The following is an 18,648-nucleotide window of genomic DNA, read 5'->3' on the forward strand; positions in this document are numbered from 1 at the left end:
GGTCTCAACTCCCCAATAAAAAGACATAGACTAACAGACTGGCTACACAAACAGGACCCAACATTCTGCTGCTTACAGGAAACCCATCTCAGGGAAAAAGACAGACACTACCTCAGAGTGAAAGGCTGGAAAACAATTTTCCAAGAAAATGGTCTGAAGAAACAAGCTGGAGTAGCCATTCTAATATCGGATAAAATCGACTTCCAACCCAAAGTTATCAAAAAAGACAAGGAGGGACACTTCATACACATCAAAGGTAAAATCCTCCAAGTGGAACTCTCAATTCTGAATATCTACGCTCCAAATGCAAGGGCAGCCACATTCATTAAAGACACTTTAGTAAAGCTCAAATCACACGTTGCACCTCACACAATAATAGTGGGAGACTTCAACACACCACTTTCATCAATGGACAGATCGTGGAAACAGAAACTAAACAGGGACACAGTGAAACTAACAGAAGTTATGAAACAAATGGACCTGACAGATATCTACAGAACATTTTATCCTAAAACAAAAGGATATACCTTCTTCTCAGCACCTCACGGGACCTTCTCCAAAATTGACCATATAATTGGTCACAAAACAGGCCTCAACAGATATAAAAATATTGAAATTTTCCCATGTATCCTATCAGACCACCATGGCCTAAGACTGATCTTCAATAACAACATAAATAATGGAAAGCCAACATTCACATGGAAACTGAACAACACTCTTCTCAATGATACCTTGGTCAAGGAAGGAATAAAGAAAGAAATTAAAGACTTTTTAGAGTTTAATGAAAATGAAGCCACAACGTACCCAAACCTATGGGGCACAATGAAAGCATTTCTAAGAGGGAAACTCATAGCTCTGAGTGCCTCCAAGAAGAAATGGGAGAGAGCACATACTAGCAGCTTGACAACACATCTAAAAGCTCTAGAAAAAAAGAAAGCAAATTCACCCAAGAGGAGTAGACGGCAGGAAATAATCAAACTCAGGGGTGAAATCAACCAAGTGGAAACAAGAAGAACTATTCAAAGAATTAACCAAACAAGGAGTTGGTTCTTTGAAAAAATCAACAAGATAGATAAACCCTTAGGTAGACTCACTAAAGGACACAGGGACAAAATCCTAATTAACAAAATCAGAAATGAAAAGGGAGACATAACAACAGATCCTGAAGAAATCCAAAACACCATCAGATCCTTCTACAAAAGGCTATACTCAACAAAACTGGAAAACCTGGACGAAATGGACAAATTTCTGGACAGATACCAGGTACCAAAGTTGAATCAGGATCAAGTTGACCATCTAAACAGTCCCATATCATCTAAAGAAATAGAAGCAGTTATTAATAGTCTCCCAGCCAAAAAAAAAAAGCCCAGGACCAGACGGGTTTAGTGCAGAGTTCTTTCAGACCTTCAAAGAAGATCTAATTCCAGTTCTGCACAAACTATTTCACAAAATAGAAGTAGAAGGTACTCTACCCAACTCATTTTATGAAGCCACTATTACTCTGATACCTAAACCACAGAAAGACCCAACAAAGATAGAGAACTTCAGACCAATTTCTCTTATGAATATCGATGCAAAAATCCTCAATAAAATTCTCGCTAACCGAATCCAAGAACACATTAAAGCAATCATCCATCCTGACCAAGTAGGTTTTATTCCAGGGATGCAGGGATGGTTTAATATACGAAAATCCATCAATGTAATCCATTATATAAACAAACTCAAAGACAAAAACCACATGATAATCTCGTTAGATGCAGAAAAAGCATTTGACAAGATCCAACACCCATTCATGATAAAAGTGTTGGAAAGATCTGGAATTCAAGGCCCATACCTAAACATGATAAAAGCAATCTACAGCAAACCAGTAGCCAACATCAAAGTAAATGGAGAGAAGCTGGAAGCAATCCCACTAAAATCAGGGACTAGACAAGGCTGCCCAGTTTCTCCCTACCTTTTCAACATAGTACTTGAAGTATTAGCCAGAGCAATTCGACAACAAAAGGAGATCAAGGGGATACAAATTGGAAAAGAGGAAGTCAAAATATCACTTTTTGCAGATGATATGATAGTATATATAAGTGACCCTAAAAATTCCACCAGAGAACTCCTAAACCTGATAAACAGCTTCGGTGAAGTAGCTGGATACAAAATAAACTCAAACAAGTCAATGGCCTTTCTCTATACAAAGAATAAACAGGCTGAGAAAGAAATTAGGGAAACAGCACCCTTCTCAATAGTCACAAATAATATACAATATCTTGGCGTGACTCTAACTAAGGAAGTGAAAGATCTATATGATAAAAACTTCAAATCTCTGAAGAAAGAAATTAAAGAAGATCTCAGAAGATGGAAGGATCTCCCATGCTCATGGATTGGCAGGATCAACATTGTAAAAATGGCTATCTTGCCAAAAGCAATCTACAGATTCAATGCAATCCCCATCAAAATTCCAACTCAATTCTTCAATGAATTAGAAGGAGCAATTTGCAAATTCGTCTGGAATAACAAAAAACCTAGGATAGCAAAAACTCTTCTCAAGGATAAAAGAACCTCTGGTGGAAACACCATGCCTGACCTAAAGCTTTACTACAGAGCAATTGTGATAAAAACTGCATGGTACTGGTATAGAGACAGACCAGTAGACCAATGGAATAGAATTGAAGACCCAGAAATGAACCCACACACCTATGGTCACTTGATCTTCGACAAGGGAGCTAAAACCATCCAGTGGAAGAAAGACAGCATTTTCAACAATTGGTGCTGGCACAACTGGTTGTTATCATGTAGAAGAATGCGCATCGATCCATACTTATCTCCTTGTACTAAGGTCAAATCTAAGTGGATCAAGGAACTTCACATAAAACCAGAGACACTGAAACTTATAGAGGAGAAAGTGGGGAAAAGCCTTGAAGATATGGGCACAGGGGAAAAATTCCTGAACAGAACAGCAATGGCTTGTGCTGTAAGATCGAGGATTGACAAATGGGACCTAATGAAACTCCAAAGTTTCTGCAAGGCAAAAGACACCGTCAATAAGACAAAAAGACCACCAACAGATTGGGAAAGGATCTTTACCTATCCTAAATCAGATAGGGGACTAATATCCAACATATATAAAGAACTCAAGAAGGTGGACTTCAGAAAATCAAATAACCCCATTTAAAAGTGGGGCTCAGAGCTGAACAAAGAATTCTCACCTGAGGAATACCGAATGGCCGAGAAGCACCTGAAAAAATGTTCAACATCCTTAATCATCAGGGAAATGCAAATCAAAACAACCCTAAGATTCCACCTCACACCAGTCAGAATGGCTAAGATCAAAAATTCAGGTGACAGCAGATGCTGGCGAGGATGTGGAGAAAGAGGAACACTCCTCCATTGTTGGTGGGATTGCAGGCTTGTACAACCACTCTGGAAATCAGTCTGGCGGTTCCTCAGAAAATTGGACATAGTACTACCGGAGGATCCAGCAATACCTCTCCTGGGCATATATCCAGAAGATGCCCCAACTGGTAAGAAGGACACATGCTCCACTATGTTCATAGCAGCCTTATTTATAATAGCCAGAAGCTGGAAAGAACCCAGATGCCCCTCAACAGAGGAATGGATACAGAAAATGTGGTACATCTACACAATGGAGTACTACTCAGCTATTAAAAAGAATGAATTTATGAAATTCCTAGGCAAATGGATGGACCTGGAGGGCATCATCCTGAGTGAGGTAACACATTCACAAAGGAACTCACACAATATGTACTCACTGATAAGTGGATATTAGCCCAAAACCTAGGATACCCAAGATATAAGATACAATTTCCTAAACACATGAAACTCAAGAAAAATGAAGACTGAAGTGTGGACACTATGCCCCTCCTTAGAAGTGGGAACAAAACACCCTTGGAAGGAGTTACAGAGACAAAGTTTGGAGCTGAGATGAAAGGATGGTCCATGTAGAGACTTCCATATCCAGGGATCCACCCCATAATCAGTATCCAAACGCTGACACCATTGCATACACTAGCAAGATTTTATTGAAAGGACCCAGATGTAGCTGTCTCTTGTGAGACTATGCCGGGGCCTAGCAAACACAGAAGTGGATGCTCACAGTCAGCTAATGGATGGATCACAGGGCTCCCAATGGAGGAGCTAGAGAAAGTAGCCAAGGAGCTAAAGGGATCTGCAACCCTATAGGCGGAACAACATTATGAACTAACCAGTACCCCGGAGCTCTTGACTCTAGCTACATATGTATCAAAAGATGGCCTAGTCGACCATCACTGGAAAGAGAGGCCCATTGGATATGCAAACTTTATATGCCCCAGTACAGGGGAACGCCAGGGCCAAAAAGGGGGAGTGGGTGGGTAGGGGATTGGGGGTGGGTGGGTATGGGGGACTTTTGGTATAGCATTGGAAATGTAAATGAGCTAAATACCTAATAAAAAATGGAAAAAAAATAAAATGTGCATGTGTGAAGAAAAAAAAAAGAAAATTTTTGGAGAGTTGAAGTGTTCTATAGCTTATGTGCCTAGACTCTCTGGGGTATATATGTCTAACTTTGGTACCACTCATGGCTTCATTGTAAACATGATGCTCTGACAGTGTTGTGAACTGAAGCTTATAAGTATGCAGAAACAGGAATGTTAGAACAGAAATAATATATTTTAGGTTAAAATTGGGCACCTTATCAAAAAATCAATTTAATTTCTGAAATTCACAATAAAACCATGCTAAAGACAAAAATTTAAATTCATACAAACCTAATTTGGGTATTCTCTCACGGGGACAATTTATTTTTGTATTACCTATAAGAATCTCAAATGTTGCTGGGAAGTGGTGGGGCACGTCTTTAATCCCAGCACTCGAGAGGCAGAGGCATGTGGATTTCTGAGTTTGAGGCCACCATGGTCTACAAAGTGAGTTCCAGGACAGCCAGGGCTACACAGAGAAATCGTCTCGAAAAAGCAAAACAAAAAACAAACAAACAAACAAACAAACAAAAAAGAATCTCAAATGTTATTGACATGAAAATATTATAAAATGTAATTTGAATCTGAAATATTTTTCAGAGGAGTAATGAGTTTGTATAAAGTGACAGTAAGGACAAAACAAGAGACAATTTGCTTCAAGAAACATACTTCCTCCTTCCAAACTGTATCAATATCAAGAGATTTGTATACATCATTATTTAAAAGGGAGTAAAATAAAAAAACTCACAGTATAAATAAAAAGGAACCTCTGGCTTGCAGGGTTTCTAGGAGGAAATTTAACTTTTTAAAAGATATCTAATATCTTCCTCCAAAAAGGGAATTAATGGTCTTATATAAATAAATCATTTTATTTTTAAGTCTGAGAAAAGAAAGATTGGAAAATTCTAAGCTAAATGCATTCAGAGGGCAGATCAACAGCACTCTTCCTCTGTTGCCAAACATGTCATATTCTCACCATTAGCAACTCAGCAGGCACCGGCTTAACACAAAATTATTAAACAGGCTCCAGCCAATGTCTATAAAATACCATCCACAAAGGCATAACATCTACTATAACAAATCTACCTCTTCAGAAATCTTATCATTTTTTAATTCCTTTCAGATTCCTTTTTTTAAAAAAAAAATTAAAGTTCACTACAATGAAATACTGCATTTGTTCATGTTTGGATTTTAGACCTAAATTGTATGAGTTCAGCCATTTCTGTCCTTCTCTTTATGTACCAGGAAAGAGTCATGAATAAAAACTAGCCCATTGTTGCAGCTCCTGACTCCCAACTGTGCTTCCTAAAATAGTTTGAACCAAGGCTTAAATCAGTTGAAAGAAAATGAGCACATAGTAAGAGGAAATCATGATTCTAACAAAAGGCACCATACCATGTAAACCATTGCTCTCAATGGAAATTAAAATTTCTGTAATGTGGGAAAAAAAAAAGAACCATTGACCGCTACAGCTGCTTCTTACTCACTGTATAGTCTAAACTGAACCCCCCATGGCTATAAAAATCAGTACTCCTTATGGAGTATAATACATCCCAGAATTCATAAGTTGGGTTACTTTTATTAACTTAATATCTTGTTTGTTTGTTTGTTTGTTTGTTTTTGTTTTTCGAGACAGCGTTTCTATGTGTAGCCCTGGCTGTCCTGGAACTCACTCTGTAGACCAGGCTGGCCTCGAACTCAGAAATCCTCCTGCCTCTGCCTCCCAAGTGCTGGGATTAAAGGCATACGCCACCATGCACGGCTAACTTAATATCTTAAGATAACACTTATAACTGCAAAAAAACAAAATAAAATTAGGAACTTTTATTTCTCTAACCCCAACTTCCCTTTGTATATTGAAAAAGTTGTTGAATATCACTAAGATTTCATTTCTTTTTTGAAAATGAGAGATAATACCATTGACTTCATAGGACATAATGTAAAGTGTGTAGGCTTGTGTCAACCACAGACCCCACACTCAGGCGCTAAGTTCTATGATTCCTGCAGATTTTAGCTTTCTTTTCCCCATTCCCTTAATCTACCCTTGATGTGTGAACCTTTCAACAATATAGCCCTGATCTCTCAAAAACTTTATAAGGATAAAAATAAAATAAATTACAAAGCTTTTAGCAGGGCTTGGCCTATAATGAAAACAAGAGGAATGTTTACATGACACTGCCTTGCTCTGCAATATTATATGGAACTATTTCTCCTTCTACTTTCCCAGAAACTGTTGGTTTTTTTTTTTTTCTTCTACTCTTTCCTCCCGTCTCCCATATGGAGAAATAGAATGTGCTATCTCATTCTCATGCAGGATATCACAGAATTCCAAAGTCATGGGTTTGTACCCTAGGCCAATATACTGAGTAATGCCTTATTATTGGACTCAGCCAGTGCCTTCCTTAGACACATCCTCACCTTCCCAGCTACACTGTAAAACATCAGCCCTTCAACATCCCTTCCTAACTGAAATATTTCATAATGATGGGACTCATTCCAATGCCACCCAAAATCCCTCTTGAATTGAGCATTAAGCACTTAATAAATAATAACTCAGTTATTCCATTTCCTTTTGACACTATGTATACTCACCAAAACCCTATTATTTCTTTCTCCATATTCATGTATCTTTGGTATATAATTCATTTCTACTAGAGTTCTATCTCTATTGCCTAATAAAACGGCAGTCAGCCTCATTCTCTTTATCTCTTCTCTTTCTCTTCTGGACATCTTCTCCCAATTTTTTTGTGCGGTTGATCATCTTGACACCTGCATAGAACACTAATCACCCATGGCTCTTCCAAAATCTCACCAGTAACTTAAACATCATACATCTTACCTTATAGACCTACACACACAAAAAGCTCACGCAGACATTAAGACATTGTCACATGGCAGTGCTCCAAACAGTAGTTTATTTCTCTGCTCTTCTTTCTCTTCAGTCTGTTGAGGATGACACTGCTTTTCATTTTCCCTAAGTTCTACCCGTCTCACCTCCAGTATGCTCTGCCATGTGAGATTGTCTCTAGGTGTCTACTTTGACACCTTTCCCACAATGAATCTATACCTCCCAGGCTATCCTTGTTTGTCTTGTGACACCTCAGACATCTACCACTAGCTCTGAAGCTGTATTTTTCAATGTGATGCTACTTTCTGTCCTCAGTACAACATCAACACACCCTGAATACTTGGGTGTCTAATATCATACGTAAAATCAAAAAATTTCCCAAGGACACAAAGTACACTATTTATTTCTACACATAGAAGAAAACAAGTTGCCACTATTTGGTGTAAATATTTGGGTGCTATCATTCAGTCAGGCTTCCCTCTCCCTCCAAGGGAGAAAATGAAGACATCCAGATACTAAACAAGAGTTACATAACATTGCTCAGTAGAGAAGAAAATGGAGACCTTGAATTTTTTTAATAAAAGAAGTTAATTTCAGGAAGTGAATTCCAAAAGTATTTTACAAAATCATTCAAGGCAAGCCTCTCCTACCTCCAGGTTACATCCTGGTCCATGTTTCCCACCTAGAGTCTTATAGCACTCCTTCCTTCAGAGCAAAGATAAGCTGAAATTGCAAATGTGTTCTGTCTACCACTTTCCAGCCTTTTCAGTATCGCAAGGGCAATACTAGGTAACATCCCAGTTTCATATTGAATAGCACAACAGCTAGCAATTCTCTTTGTCGATAAATGAACAACTGTTATTAAAACTTTCATTAAAGTTAGCCCAATACCTCAGTTGTCACTAAACCATATTTTTCTAATATTCAAAACATTTTCTGTTGGAATGGTGCTTGAGGTTAAAACAGACACAAAATTGGCTTTATGCTACAGTGCTAAAGCTGAAAAACCTATCTAGGATTTATATAGCACCACATGTTGATAATTAATAATAATAATAACAATAATCTATGTAGGTAATAGGTAAGATTTTAAAGCAATTTCAAATATGTAATTTCAATCTGGCATAATAATGGAGAGTCATCCAGGTTTTGTTATATTATTTTGCAAAGGACAATATGGATCTAAAACAATTTCAGGTTTTCCCAACATCTTCATGGGAAGAAAGAACAGAGCCTAGATTAAAATCTAGGGTCTTTCTGCCACCACTTAGAACAAGCTTCTTTCCATTTCCCTTCGTGTTGCATACCTAGAAAAATTTAATGGAGTTTATCTGTACTTTTGTGTCAGAATATAAGAGATCCAGAAGTCCACACCAACATTTCACCTTCCTTTGGTGCCAGGCATAATCCAGTCTAGCCAGAGTAAGTGATTATGTAAAGGAAAACCATGAGCACATTCAAAACACGCAGGATAGAAAAGGCTCAGTCCACAAGCCAGGGAAGAAATAAAGAGTCTCAAGTTTTCTTCTGTCTGGTTTCTGTCACTGAACATAGATTAGCTGCCCCACCCTTGCTTCTGGGGCATGGAGGCAGAGCAAGAAGAGAATCACTGGGACTGAGGCAGTCACACATAAAGTTTTACTTTATGGGGGGGGGGGGAGGCAAAAAGCATGCACCTCCTGCAACAGAAACTAAAACAGATTCATGCTGGATAAACACAAACACATCAGGAAGCCAGTATTTTTGTGATGGGCTACTCTAAGCAAATGGCACTTACTACAATCTTTGCTTTCAGTAAAAAATTTTTACCTTAGCTTTTGTTTCCTCCTCACAAACACACTAGTCTGAAGTTTAAGCAAGATTTTTTCTTTAACCGCATGTGGATTTTTTTTTAACTACTAAGGTTGATTTATATTGGCCACTACCTACACATGGAAAGTGACTGCTTTGCTTACTAGTCAGAGGAAACCAGGATTATGTCCTTAACATAGTGTATGCAAGATTCAGAGTGGTTTTGAATAAATGGATGGATGGATGGATGGATGCATAGATGGACAGATGGACAAATGGATGGAATAGAACAGTGACTAAAATTTGTTAAGTAAATAGATGATGTTTTTCCCTACACAAAATGAGGCACTCACAGCTGCCCCTTTGCCCCCAAATTCCGACAATAGCATACAGTACCTTCATTAAATATTAGGGCCCCAGCTGGAGATTAGTCCCCTGGATTTTCACATTTTTCCAAGAAAAAGCCACATGCCCTTTAACTTTACAAAGCAAAACTATATAATTATATTTGTCCCTAAAACAGAATTTAGATAAAAATCAAGTAGCTGACAGAATTATTTTTAAAGCAAACTGAATGAAATATTAATAACCCAGCTTGTTGGTTACAATCACAAGGTCATAACAAACAGAGATAGATTTTCCTCATGATGTTAAGCCTGCTTATTGTAACAGTGAAATTATGTACCTACTCTAGGTGAAGTTAAAGATGTTCAACCCTTTTTCTCAAATGGAAGCAATGCATTTGTTCACTAAGCATAACCTGACTATGTAGTAAGTATTGACTCCTGTGTTGACGCCCCTTTAAATAGTGCATTTTCGTCATTCAATAGGAAGTTATTTACTTTGCTGCTCTTCAACCTTGCTTAACGCTGCATATTTGAAACATAGGAACATCCTGGACCAGGCCATGTCAGCATGCTAGCAAGGGTTCCTTCTCTTGTGTCTTCCTACTGTTTTAGGATTAGTTCAGTAGTTGCTACATAATTGGCCCAGTTTTAAAAGACTATACTAACTTTTTTTCACGAATCTTTAACCTTATCCTTTTACCATGTCCCAAGACAGCTTTTTATGTTGCTTTCAGATTGCCATTGTCTGTACCAGGAGTTAAATTTAGCATCAGTTGCTGTTTCCATAATATTATTCAGAGACCGTCCTTACAGTTCTAGGATCTCTTCTGGAACAGAAATGGGATGCAATGCCCATCTGCCATTGTTAGGTTTGACCTAATGACACTCTCACCTTCAAAAAACACATAGCCTTCAGGGTTGTGAAGGTGCTCAGTCTGCACTGTACATGACAACAAGTCCTTAATTAGCAAACAAATTCCAGAAAGATGAGAAAGGAAGTCTTTGAAAATCAGACCAAACAATTAAAACTATTTTAAGAGATTACTATCACTGTGTCTCCCCACTTCTCTGGCTGATTGTCCTTGAGTATATTAATCTATATTTAGTCATTTTTGCTTTACTTAATCTTTTAGTACACTTTAAAGAAGATTAAAACATTATATCTGGCACTAAATCAAGTCAGTATGGTCTGTGGCTATTTTTTTAAGTGTAGGTGAGTGTTTAAGTACTTTGCGTTTGTTTTGAATGTTGACCACATTGTTGGAAGGAATAGGAGCATGATGTGGCTTTGAAAAGAAGCCACAAATAGCTGTCCACTTATATGTCTTCTTTTCTAAGAAAATGCTATACAATAACAGTAAATGTATTAGTAGTAAACTGACAATATACGAGCCAACTCAGAATATGACATCTTGTATTTCATATGACAAAATTTCATTTATGAATATTTCCAGTAATAATTACTTGTCAGTTTGTAAAGAAATGTTCTCTCTCTCTCTCTCTCTCTCTCTCTCTCTCTCTCTCTCTCTCTCTCTTTCTCTCTCTGTCTCACACACACATCACATATGTATATATGTGTCTGTGTGTGTATGTATGTCTGTGTGTGAAAGTATGTGAGGTGTATGCTGTACAGACACAAGTAGAAGTGAGAGTTGACAACCTTCTTTTGTGTCAATCCTAATCTATCTTGTTTGAAATGTGGTTTTTGTAGCTGTGTACAAGCTTCCAAGGATTCACCTGTATCATAATCTTACAAATAAGAGCCCTGAGATTACAGAGGCACAGGCTATGTGTCTAGCCTTTATATTGAACCTCGAATTCAACGTCAAGTTTACTATGTTTTGTGGCTAGTGCTTTTACATGCTGAGCCATCTCCACAGGTCTTATCTATGGATTTCACCTTCTCAGGTATTAGTTCTTATTATCTGAGTTCTAGACTGCTTCCTCTTTCACCCCAAGTTTTCCTTCTACAGGAAGCTATCTATTCCACAGATCATTATTCTCTGACTCTTGACAAAATCAGGTGAACAAATTGAACTTCTCTACTGTGTCTTAAGCAGGGCACTATTACTGAGGAAGCAAATGAAGTGTGTGAAATCTGGGGTACTGGGAGGAATGTGACAGTCTAATGGTTCTTATATTTTCCTTGTGTTTACTTCTATGTACAGAAATTATGTTAGATGACCTGAACAATTGGAGACAAATTTATGTGAATCTTCCAAAGTATAGCCTGATCAATGAAATTCACCAGTCATTTGAGCCTGTTGTCGTCCATTTTAACAACCCACAAACCAAAGCCAAAGTCATCTTGACATTTTAGAATTTTGAGTTGCATTGGATTTATTATAAAGTGCAAATATTGTGCTTTGTATAGGCTTCTTAATGATTCCATGTCTCAAAGTTTTTGGAAGTGGTCAGTTCTGTATTAGTCCAAACAAATCTGTGCTATAGTGTAGATGAAAAGTCACTACTTTATGTTTGCCTCTTATATTCACATATGGGACCAATGTTCTGGAGAACACCAAAGCTTTTCTTCCTTAGTCAACACAGGAGAGCAACTCTTCACAGATAAATACCACTTAGAATTTTAGTAAAAACCATGTAACTTTTATTTGAACTCTGGCTCATTCTGGATCTCTCTACTCTAGTTTAGATGCTTCTGTTACCAAATTAACTTTCTGTAGAGTACGCCTTTAAAAAAAGTAAATCACATGCATTCCTTTTACCTTTTTACTTAGGAAATTGAATATAATTCTTTTTTCCTTCAATTATATAGGTTGTTGATTTTTCTCAATTTCTGAAATTTCCCTGTAGAATTATCTACATTCTCCCTTTTCCCCCATAAAACATTAAAAAAAAAAAAAAACCTACTCAACTCAAGGGATATCGTCAAAATTAAGTTCAGACATGCAGACTTCTTGAACCCGGGTGATTTGCGTTTGTCAAGACTAAGGAAAGGAAAGAATGACCACCTTAGTCACAGAGCACGAAAGAGCAGAACAACAGAGGAGATGGCATGTGGTGTATACAGCTAACAGAGCAATATTACCCCAAGGTATCATATAGAGAAGGTACCAGAGACTTCTACGGCAGTCAGGTAAGATAAGCCATGATATTATGTGTAGAAAGAGAAGATCCACTCTGAGATGAACTAGGGAGGCCCTGACACTGTGTGACTGCTTTCCTTACATTTCAAGACAAAGATCAGAGTGCTATTTAAGCCCATATCCTGAAGATGAAGGTTTTCAGAAAATGCCAAGGTGCATAACTGCTTATCTTTGTCGCTGCCCATCAGTATTTGTAGATTTAAAATGTACTGTAAGTATAGGAAAAGAAGGAAAAATCACCTGAAATTTAGACAAGCCCTAAACTATGTGTTCTTTTCCTATCAATGTACTTTGCCTTCTGGGTGATAGTTGCCCCTCTTCAACCACAGAAATGGCATCCTACTGCTACTACATATACTCTTGACAGTACATGCCCATAAAACATGGCTTTTCATTTTTAATTTTAGCTATATAATCACATATTATTGATTATCATTTTGTATCAGCATATTGAAAATATTTCTACATACCAATCAATAAATTCCCTCCAAATACAGATTTCCAGGGAAAGTTTTAGTTATTGGAGCCTGTGTTTAATAGTAATACATACAATACTAAAACACATTCTATTTCCTATATCCAAAATAACCCTTCCTATATATATCTAAGAACTGTAAATAATATTCACCTTGATATGGCTTATAAAATATGAATAATGATTTTTGGTCTTCAGAAAGAATACTATAGTTTGGATATTTGTGTGCAAGTGTGTGTGTGTGTGTGTGTGTGTGTGTGTGTGTGTGTGTGTAAATTTTGCTTTTATAAAGACTACAAAGATTCTAGTCATATTTAAATATAAAATGTCCATATCACCATGGTTCCATATAGTATAACATCAGAATTCAAGTAATAGATTTTCAATCTAACTGATATAAGGAATATGAGTTTTACTTTTACATTTTAGTAGACACAACTGGCTGGCTTGCATAACTCTACAGTGGACTTTTTACAGTTAAAAAACTCAAAGAAAGCACATAGTCTTTGAAAGTTTCCTACTTGACAAAGAAAAAAAAAAGCAGCATAAGATCCAAGGGACTCCCAGAAGCAATTCTGTCTGTGAGTTCCTAAACTCAGTGATTCTTTATATAACAGGTAGTCTTTATATTTACTAGGAAAAATAATCAATTAAAATTCTCAGCCTAGGAAGGCAAGACCAATAAAAAAGGGAAAAACTATTAAAATATCCATTTGCATTTTAACATGCTAATACTCTCAGATGTCTGTCTGAAAAATCTGTTAGAGCTACTGAATCTCTCTTTGATTGCAGAAGTCAATTATATCACTCTAGAAATAGTTTAAACTAACCAGATGCATCCAAAGACACCATTCACAGAACTAAAAAGACACCAAATGCTTTAACACCTAGCTCTGTAAATACTGTAAAATATGCTTAACTTTGTATTAGATGGGAATTATCTTACCCAAGAGCCTTTATAACTTTTCTGTCTTACAGTCTGAGAAAACAGTTGTGAGGGAGGACACAGAGATACCACTGTCTGCATTTTTTCTAAAGTAAAGGAAGTAAGAGTAGTATTTATCTCCTATTGAACAGCACCTGAGCCCATAGAATCTACCAGCTGATGGATATTAAAGTCTCCCTCTCTGAAAATGATGAAGAATTATATCAGACAGGAAGCATGCCCTTCAGATTAGTGACAGGCATCTAACAGGAACACTAGTCAACCTTTATTTTGAGTGCCGTTAAGTGTGCTCAGAGATAGAGGGTACAACTCTTCCTTCTCATTGAAGTGACACATATTGTATTGTGCTTTCATGTACACATCACCGAGTAGAAAAGTTCCCAGGCAATAAAACTGCTCTTGGTTAAGCATGAGGCTGTTTGAGGGAGATAAACTATCAGTACTGGGGAGAGAGAAATGTGGTGATGGCGATTATGACCATGAAGCTAATGAATTACCACAGACTAAGGATTTCTTGAGGAAGAAGAAAGGAAACTATTCTCTCCTCCTTTCACCACATGAATAAACATCAGGATTTAAAAGCCAATATTTTTAGAGGCTTTGTTTAGTAGTTGTGTGGTTTCATTCTCAGCTTAATCATATGGCTTGGGAGCACATAAGGCTGCAGGAGAAACTGTGTTAGGGAAGGAAGAGTTTTAAAAGAAAAAAATGCAAGCCCTTCCCAAGGGAGCCTACTCAAAGCTCACTATGAGTTGCATTTTCCCTCTGCCCCCTTCCCTGCTCCCAGCAAGTAAACAAAAGTATTGAAATTACAACACTACGAAACTCCTAAGAGTAAATCATAATAAATAAATAAATAAACAAACAAACAAACAAACAAACAAACCCAGAAGTGTCAAAAGATCATAAGTAAACTTTGGGATTCAGGATTTACCTGCTCTGATCCCAGTTGGCAGCAAAAAGGACTAAAATCTTCCTCCCATAATGGTCCAGATTGGCCAGGCCCCCAGGAAAGCCATCCTTCAGTGCCTGCTTGATGCCAGGGTCAGTGGCCTTGAAGCTTTTGAACATATCCAGGTTCTGCTGCCGGTACTCAAAGTACTGGGCCAAGAGGCGAAAAGCTTCGAAGTGATGAAATTTCCTGGCCCTCAAGAAGCGTAAGATGAAAGCGTCATCTGTGCGCAGAAAGCCAATGTCCGGCCTAGTGATGACCATGTCCCTTACTTCTTGGATGTCCTGGTGCAGAGTGTCTGGGTTCTCATTGAGTTCCAGGCGAGCTTTTTCCAAAGTCTCAGGAGAGAGGCCAGCTTGCAAATGAGTCATTGTCCCCTTGTATCCAAGCTGTCTACTCTGATTCTCTCTTTGTGTGTCCAACAATATACCTGGTACTTGTCACCTCCACACCACACTCTGGCCTCCGGTTCTCCTCACTGCTGTCTGCTTCCTTTCCTGTACAAGAAATGGTTCCTCTTCTGTTTTAAGCCAAGTACCCTGTTGCTCCTGTTTTTCCCCATAGCTTTTCTGGAGAGTATTTAAATGTCTTCCCCTAATGCCCCTTAAAAAACAATGCTTCCCATTTGAAATGAGCCTTTGGACAGGCCCTGGTCCTTTACCACTCTGAATTAAAAGAGGAAGAAAGAAAGAAAGAGAGAGAGAGAGAGAGAGAGAGAGAGAGAGAGAGAGAGAGAGAGAAGGAAAGAAGGAAGGAAGGAAGGAAGGAAGGAAGGAAGGAAGGAAGGAAGGAAGGGGAAAGGAAAAGGAAGGAGAGGAGAGGAGAGGGGAGGAGAGGGGAGGGGAGGGGAGGGGAGGGGAGGGGAGGGGAGGGGAGAGGAGATGGAGAGGAGAGAAGAGGAAAGAAACACTAGTTCCAACTAGCATTAGTCTTGGTTCTGTCTTCTCTTGCCTTGCAAGATGTAAAGAAAACAACCCCCATGGACATCTCAGCCCCAGCACTGTAAATCTGCTGCGGTCCCTGATAAAGGATGTGCCTGCCACAGATAAAGATGAGAATTCTGATTAATAATAAGGTGGCTGGCTCTTCAGCTGTGAGATCCAAGGCGGGGAGGGAGCGTCTTTGGCAGAAAGAGAGAGAAAGAGGAAGGGAAAGAAGCTCATTTCTCTCTGCTTATTCAAAGGTGCTATTTTTATAGGATGTCGTTGTGTGGTTTTTACTTTAGGTTATTACGATCCAATTAGGGGAGACTGCAAATCAAATCGTGCACCTCTTCCACACACAGTAATTTCATAAGGCTCCAGCTGGGTATTGGGTACCTTTGACAGAGGCGTGGGCTCACCCTCCCCACCCAGCCCCCAACTTCTGCCTAGTCTCTCCCTTTATTTCAGGGGACTTGCCAAGGAAGTGGAGGATAATGATAAGGACAGGAGGAAACCTTTTTGGGAGCAAAGATGTAAAAACCAGGGTGGGTGCAGGGAGTTGTGGAACATGAAATAAAAATGTCTCTATTTTCCCTATACCCCCCACCCCCACCCCAAAGCCAGAAAGAAGAAAGAGCAGTCAGTTCCTACCAGCAAACCGCGAGGCAGAGTCACTAAGCAATGCGGCACTCCCCAGCATCCATCAGCCCTGGCGGAGGTGGTGGCGGGGGTGGGGGCAGCAGCAGCATCTACTCCTCTCAGAGGGATGGAGCAGTGGAGAGAGATGGTGGCTGAGACCCGCCTGAGGATTCACCAGGGAGCAGCCTCGACGACCTCATCCAAGGACAGCCAGCCTGTCAGCAGGAAGGGTGGGGACCCGCAGAGCTAGGACCTCGCTGCCCGGCCAGCCTTTTTTGCCTTCGAGAGAGGAAGAGAAGGGATGGGAACGCCGGGACGGTGCAAGTCCACTAGGGCTGCGGCCGCCTTTACCTTTGTACGCCTAAGCGGTAGCACGGCGCGGCCCGCAGGGGCTGTTCCACTGCCCCCAGAGCCACTGGGTCCCGCGCGCCCCTGGGGCTTCCGCAGCCACTCCTGAGCCCGCTGCTGCTAAAAGAGGATCCGGCTCATCCCAACTCTTGATTATCCCAGAAGAGAGCTCCTAGCGTTGTAAGCGCTCACACATGCTCTCCGCTCCTCTCTCTGCCTCTGCCTCGTAGGGGTAGGAACGAATTTTGGGACACATTCAAATATCCCAAGCCCCAAGTTCAGCCTGCTCTGGTCTCCAGGTCCCAGCCAGGTCCAGCTATAACTGATCTAGTGGAACAGCTATGGCCTCACAGCATCCCCATGCTCCTCCTCGCTTTGTGTGCAAGACCCGGGAGTGCGGGGTAGAGTAGCCCTTGATTTTGCAACTTAATTAAGGTTGAGAAACCTTTTCTGGTTCTTGTGGGTAATTTTGATTGAGTAGGAGTAGAGAAACGTATTGTATTTTCTGCTTTTGTTGTACTCAGAGATATTTAATTTTAAGAAATAGTAAACTATTCCTATTAAATTCCCTTTGAAGAGGATGAAAACAACATCCAGGCAAAAATCAACAATATCAACAAGAATAACAACATTGTCATAGGACAGGGGGTTGGGTGGGAGCAGGGAAAGAGGACACTTGACTCCTAATAAACTGTATTTCCAGTTACTTCTAGAGATATGCTCTTTCCTTGTAATGCATCTTTATACTGGGATTATAATAAACAAAAAGAACCCTTGGGCCTGTGATGCCTGGAAATCTATTTTTAAAAAAAATGTTTTTAATTTTCAAAGCACAGTGCGCATTACTCAAACTGTAAGAAAGGGTCCTGAGTTTAAGTTACCCCAATGCAGCGACTCTTTACTGAACTCCAGTGTAGGTCAGTGTTATAGATAGACCTGGAGCTAATTATATTTGATGTTAATTCTGTTCTCCTGTGAGTGGTTGTGAACAAGGAATGAGTCAGCACTCAGGTGATTTCCTGTAAACCTGCTTCCCACTTTAATTTGTAAAACAAAGGAGAGCTGATGATTGGGTAGATGTAAGGCAAGGGGTAGCAGAAGGTGAAGAGAGGGAGAAGAAGGAGAAAATGGAAGAGGGAGAGGACACAAAGGAGGAGGAAGAAGAAGAAAAGCAGAACAGAAGCACCTGGCCTGGAGAAACCACAAGTTCTAACGGGTCTCATAGATGGGGAAGATGGTAGTGTAGCAGAAGATCTGCCCAATCTAGGGGCACAGCATGTGTTCATAATAATTGAGTCATATTTGGGTTGGAGATTTACAGGTCAGTGTTCTACATTCTGTGAACAGGAGGTGCCCCTGAAGTTGCCGACTTTAAAGACTGTTAGACTTTCAAATTGTACAACATTAGTTTTGTTTTCTTGAGTATGGTACTGATAAAAAATAAAATAAAATAAAGGAGTGTGATATGGCGTACTACATCATTTGTCAAATAAATTATTGTGAAATAATTTAAGAACCAGAAAAGGGGAATAAGTCATACACATATTGGTTAAAGTTTAAATGCAAGCGCTGAAAATTATTCATATAAATAGGTATGTGTGTGCTTATGAATATATCTGGTGTGTGTATGTGTCTGTGGTATATATTTTACATATACACTTTACATCTCTTGGGAACTATGGGGAACTGATTCCTAGGTCTTGTGGATAACAAACTCTCACAGGTTTACACATATAGAATGCTACAGAATTTGTATATATTCTACACACATCTTCCATGTGCTTAAAACATCTCTATATTACT

At 39.2% G+C, this 18,648-nt stretch overlaps 1 protein-coding gene and 1 long non-coding RNA gene across 4 annotated transcripts in view; one reads left to right on the forward strand and one right to left on the reverse strand.

The window, feature by feature from the left end:
• Clvs2 (clavesin 2) overlaps window positions 1–17,058 on the reverse strand; it is a 112,399-nt gene extending 95,341 nt beyond the window's left edge. The window contains exons 1-2 of one of the 3 annotated variants that reach the window (NM_175448.4): window positions 16,510–17,058; window positions 14,918–15,432 (exon numbers count right to left, since the gene is read on the reverse strand). In NM_175448.4, the coding sequence (NP_780657.1) occupies window positions 14,918–15,306 (389 nt within the window). In that variant the 5' untranslated portion in view covers window positions 15,307–15,432; window positions 16,510–17,058. Of the gene's footprint in view, window positions 1–14,917; window positions 15,775–16,509 lie in introns of those variants that run through there. The other 2 variants (NM_001359139.1, XM_030245010.1) reach the window with 2 other exon arrangements.
• Window positions 16,620–18,648, forward strand: part of Gm15939 (predicted gene 15939) — a 38,187-nt gene continuing 36,158 nt past the window's right edge. The window contains exon 1 of the long non-coding RNA NR_152723.1: window positions 16,620–17,280. This is a non-coding gene — a long non-coding RNA (predicted gene 15939). The remainder of the gene's footprint in view (window positions 17,281–18,648) is intronic.

The sequence above is a fragment of the Mus musculus genome, chromosome 10 (assembly GCF_000001635.26).
Source record: "Mus musculus strain C57BL/6J chromosome 10, GRCm38.p6 C57BL/6J".
Classification (NCBI taxonomy): Eukaryota; Metazoa; Chordata; class Mammalia; order Rodentia; family Muridae; genus Mus; species Mus musculus.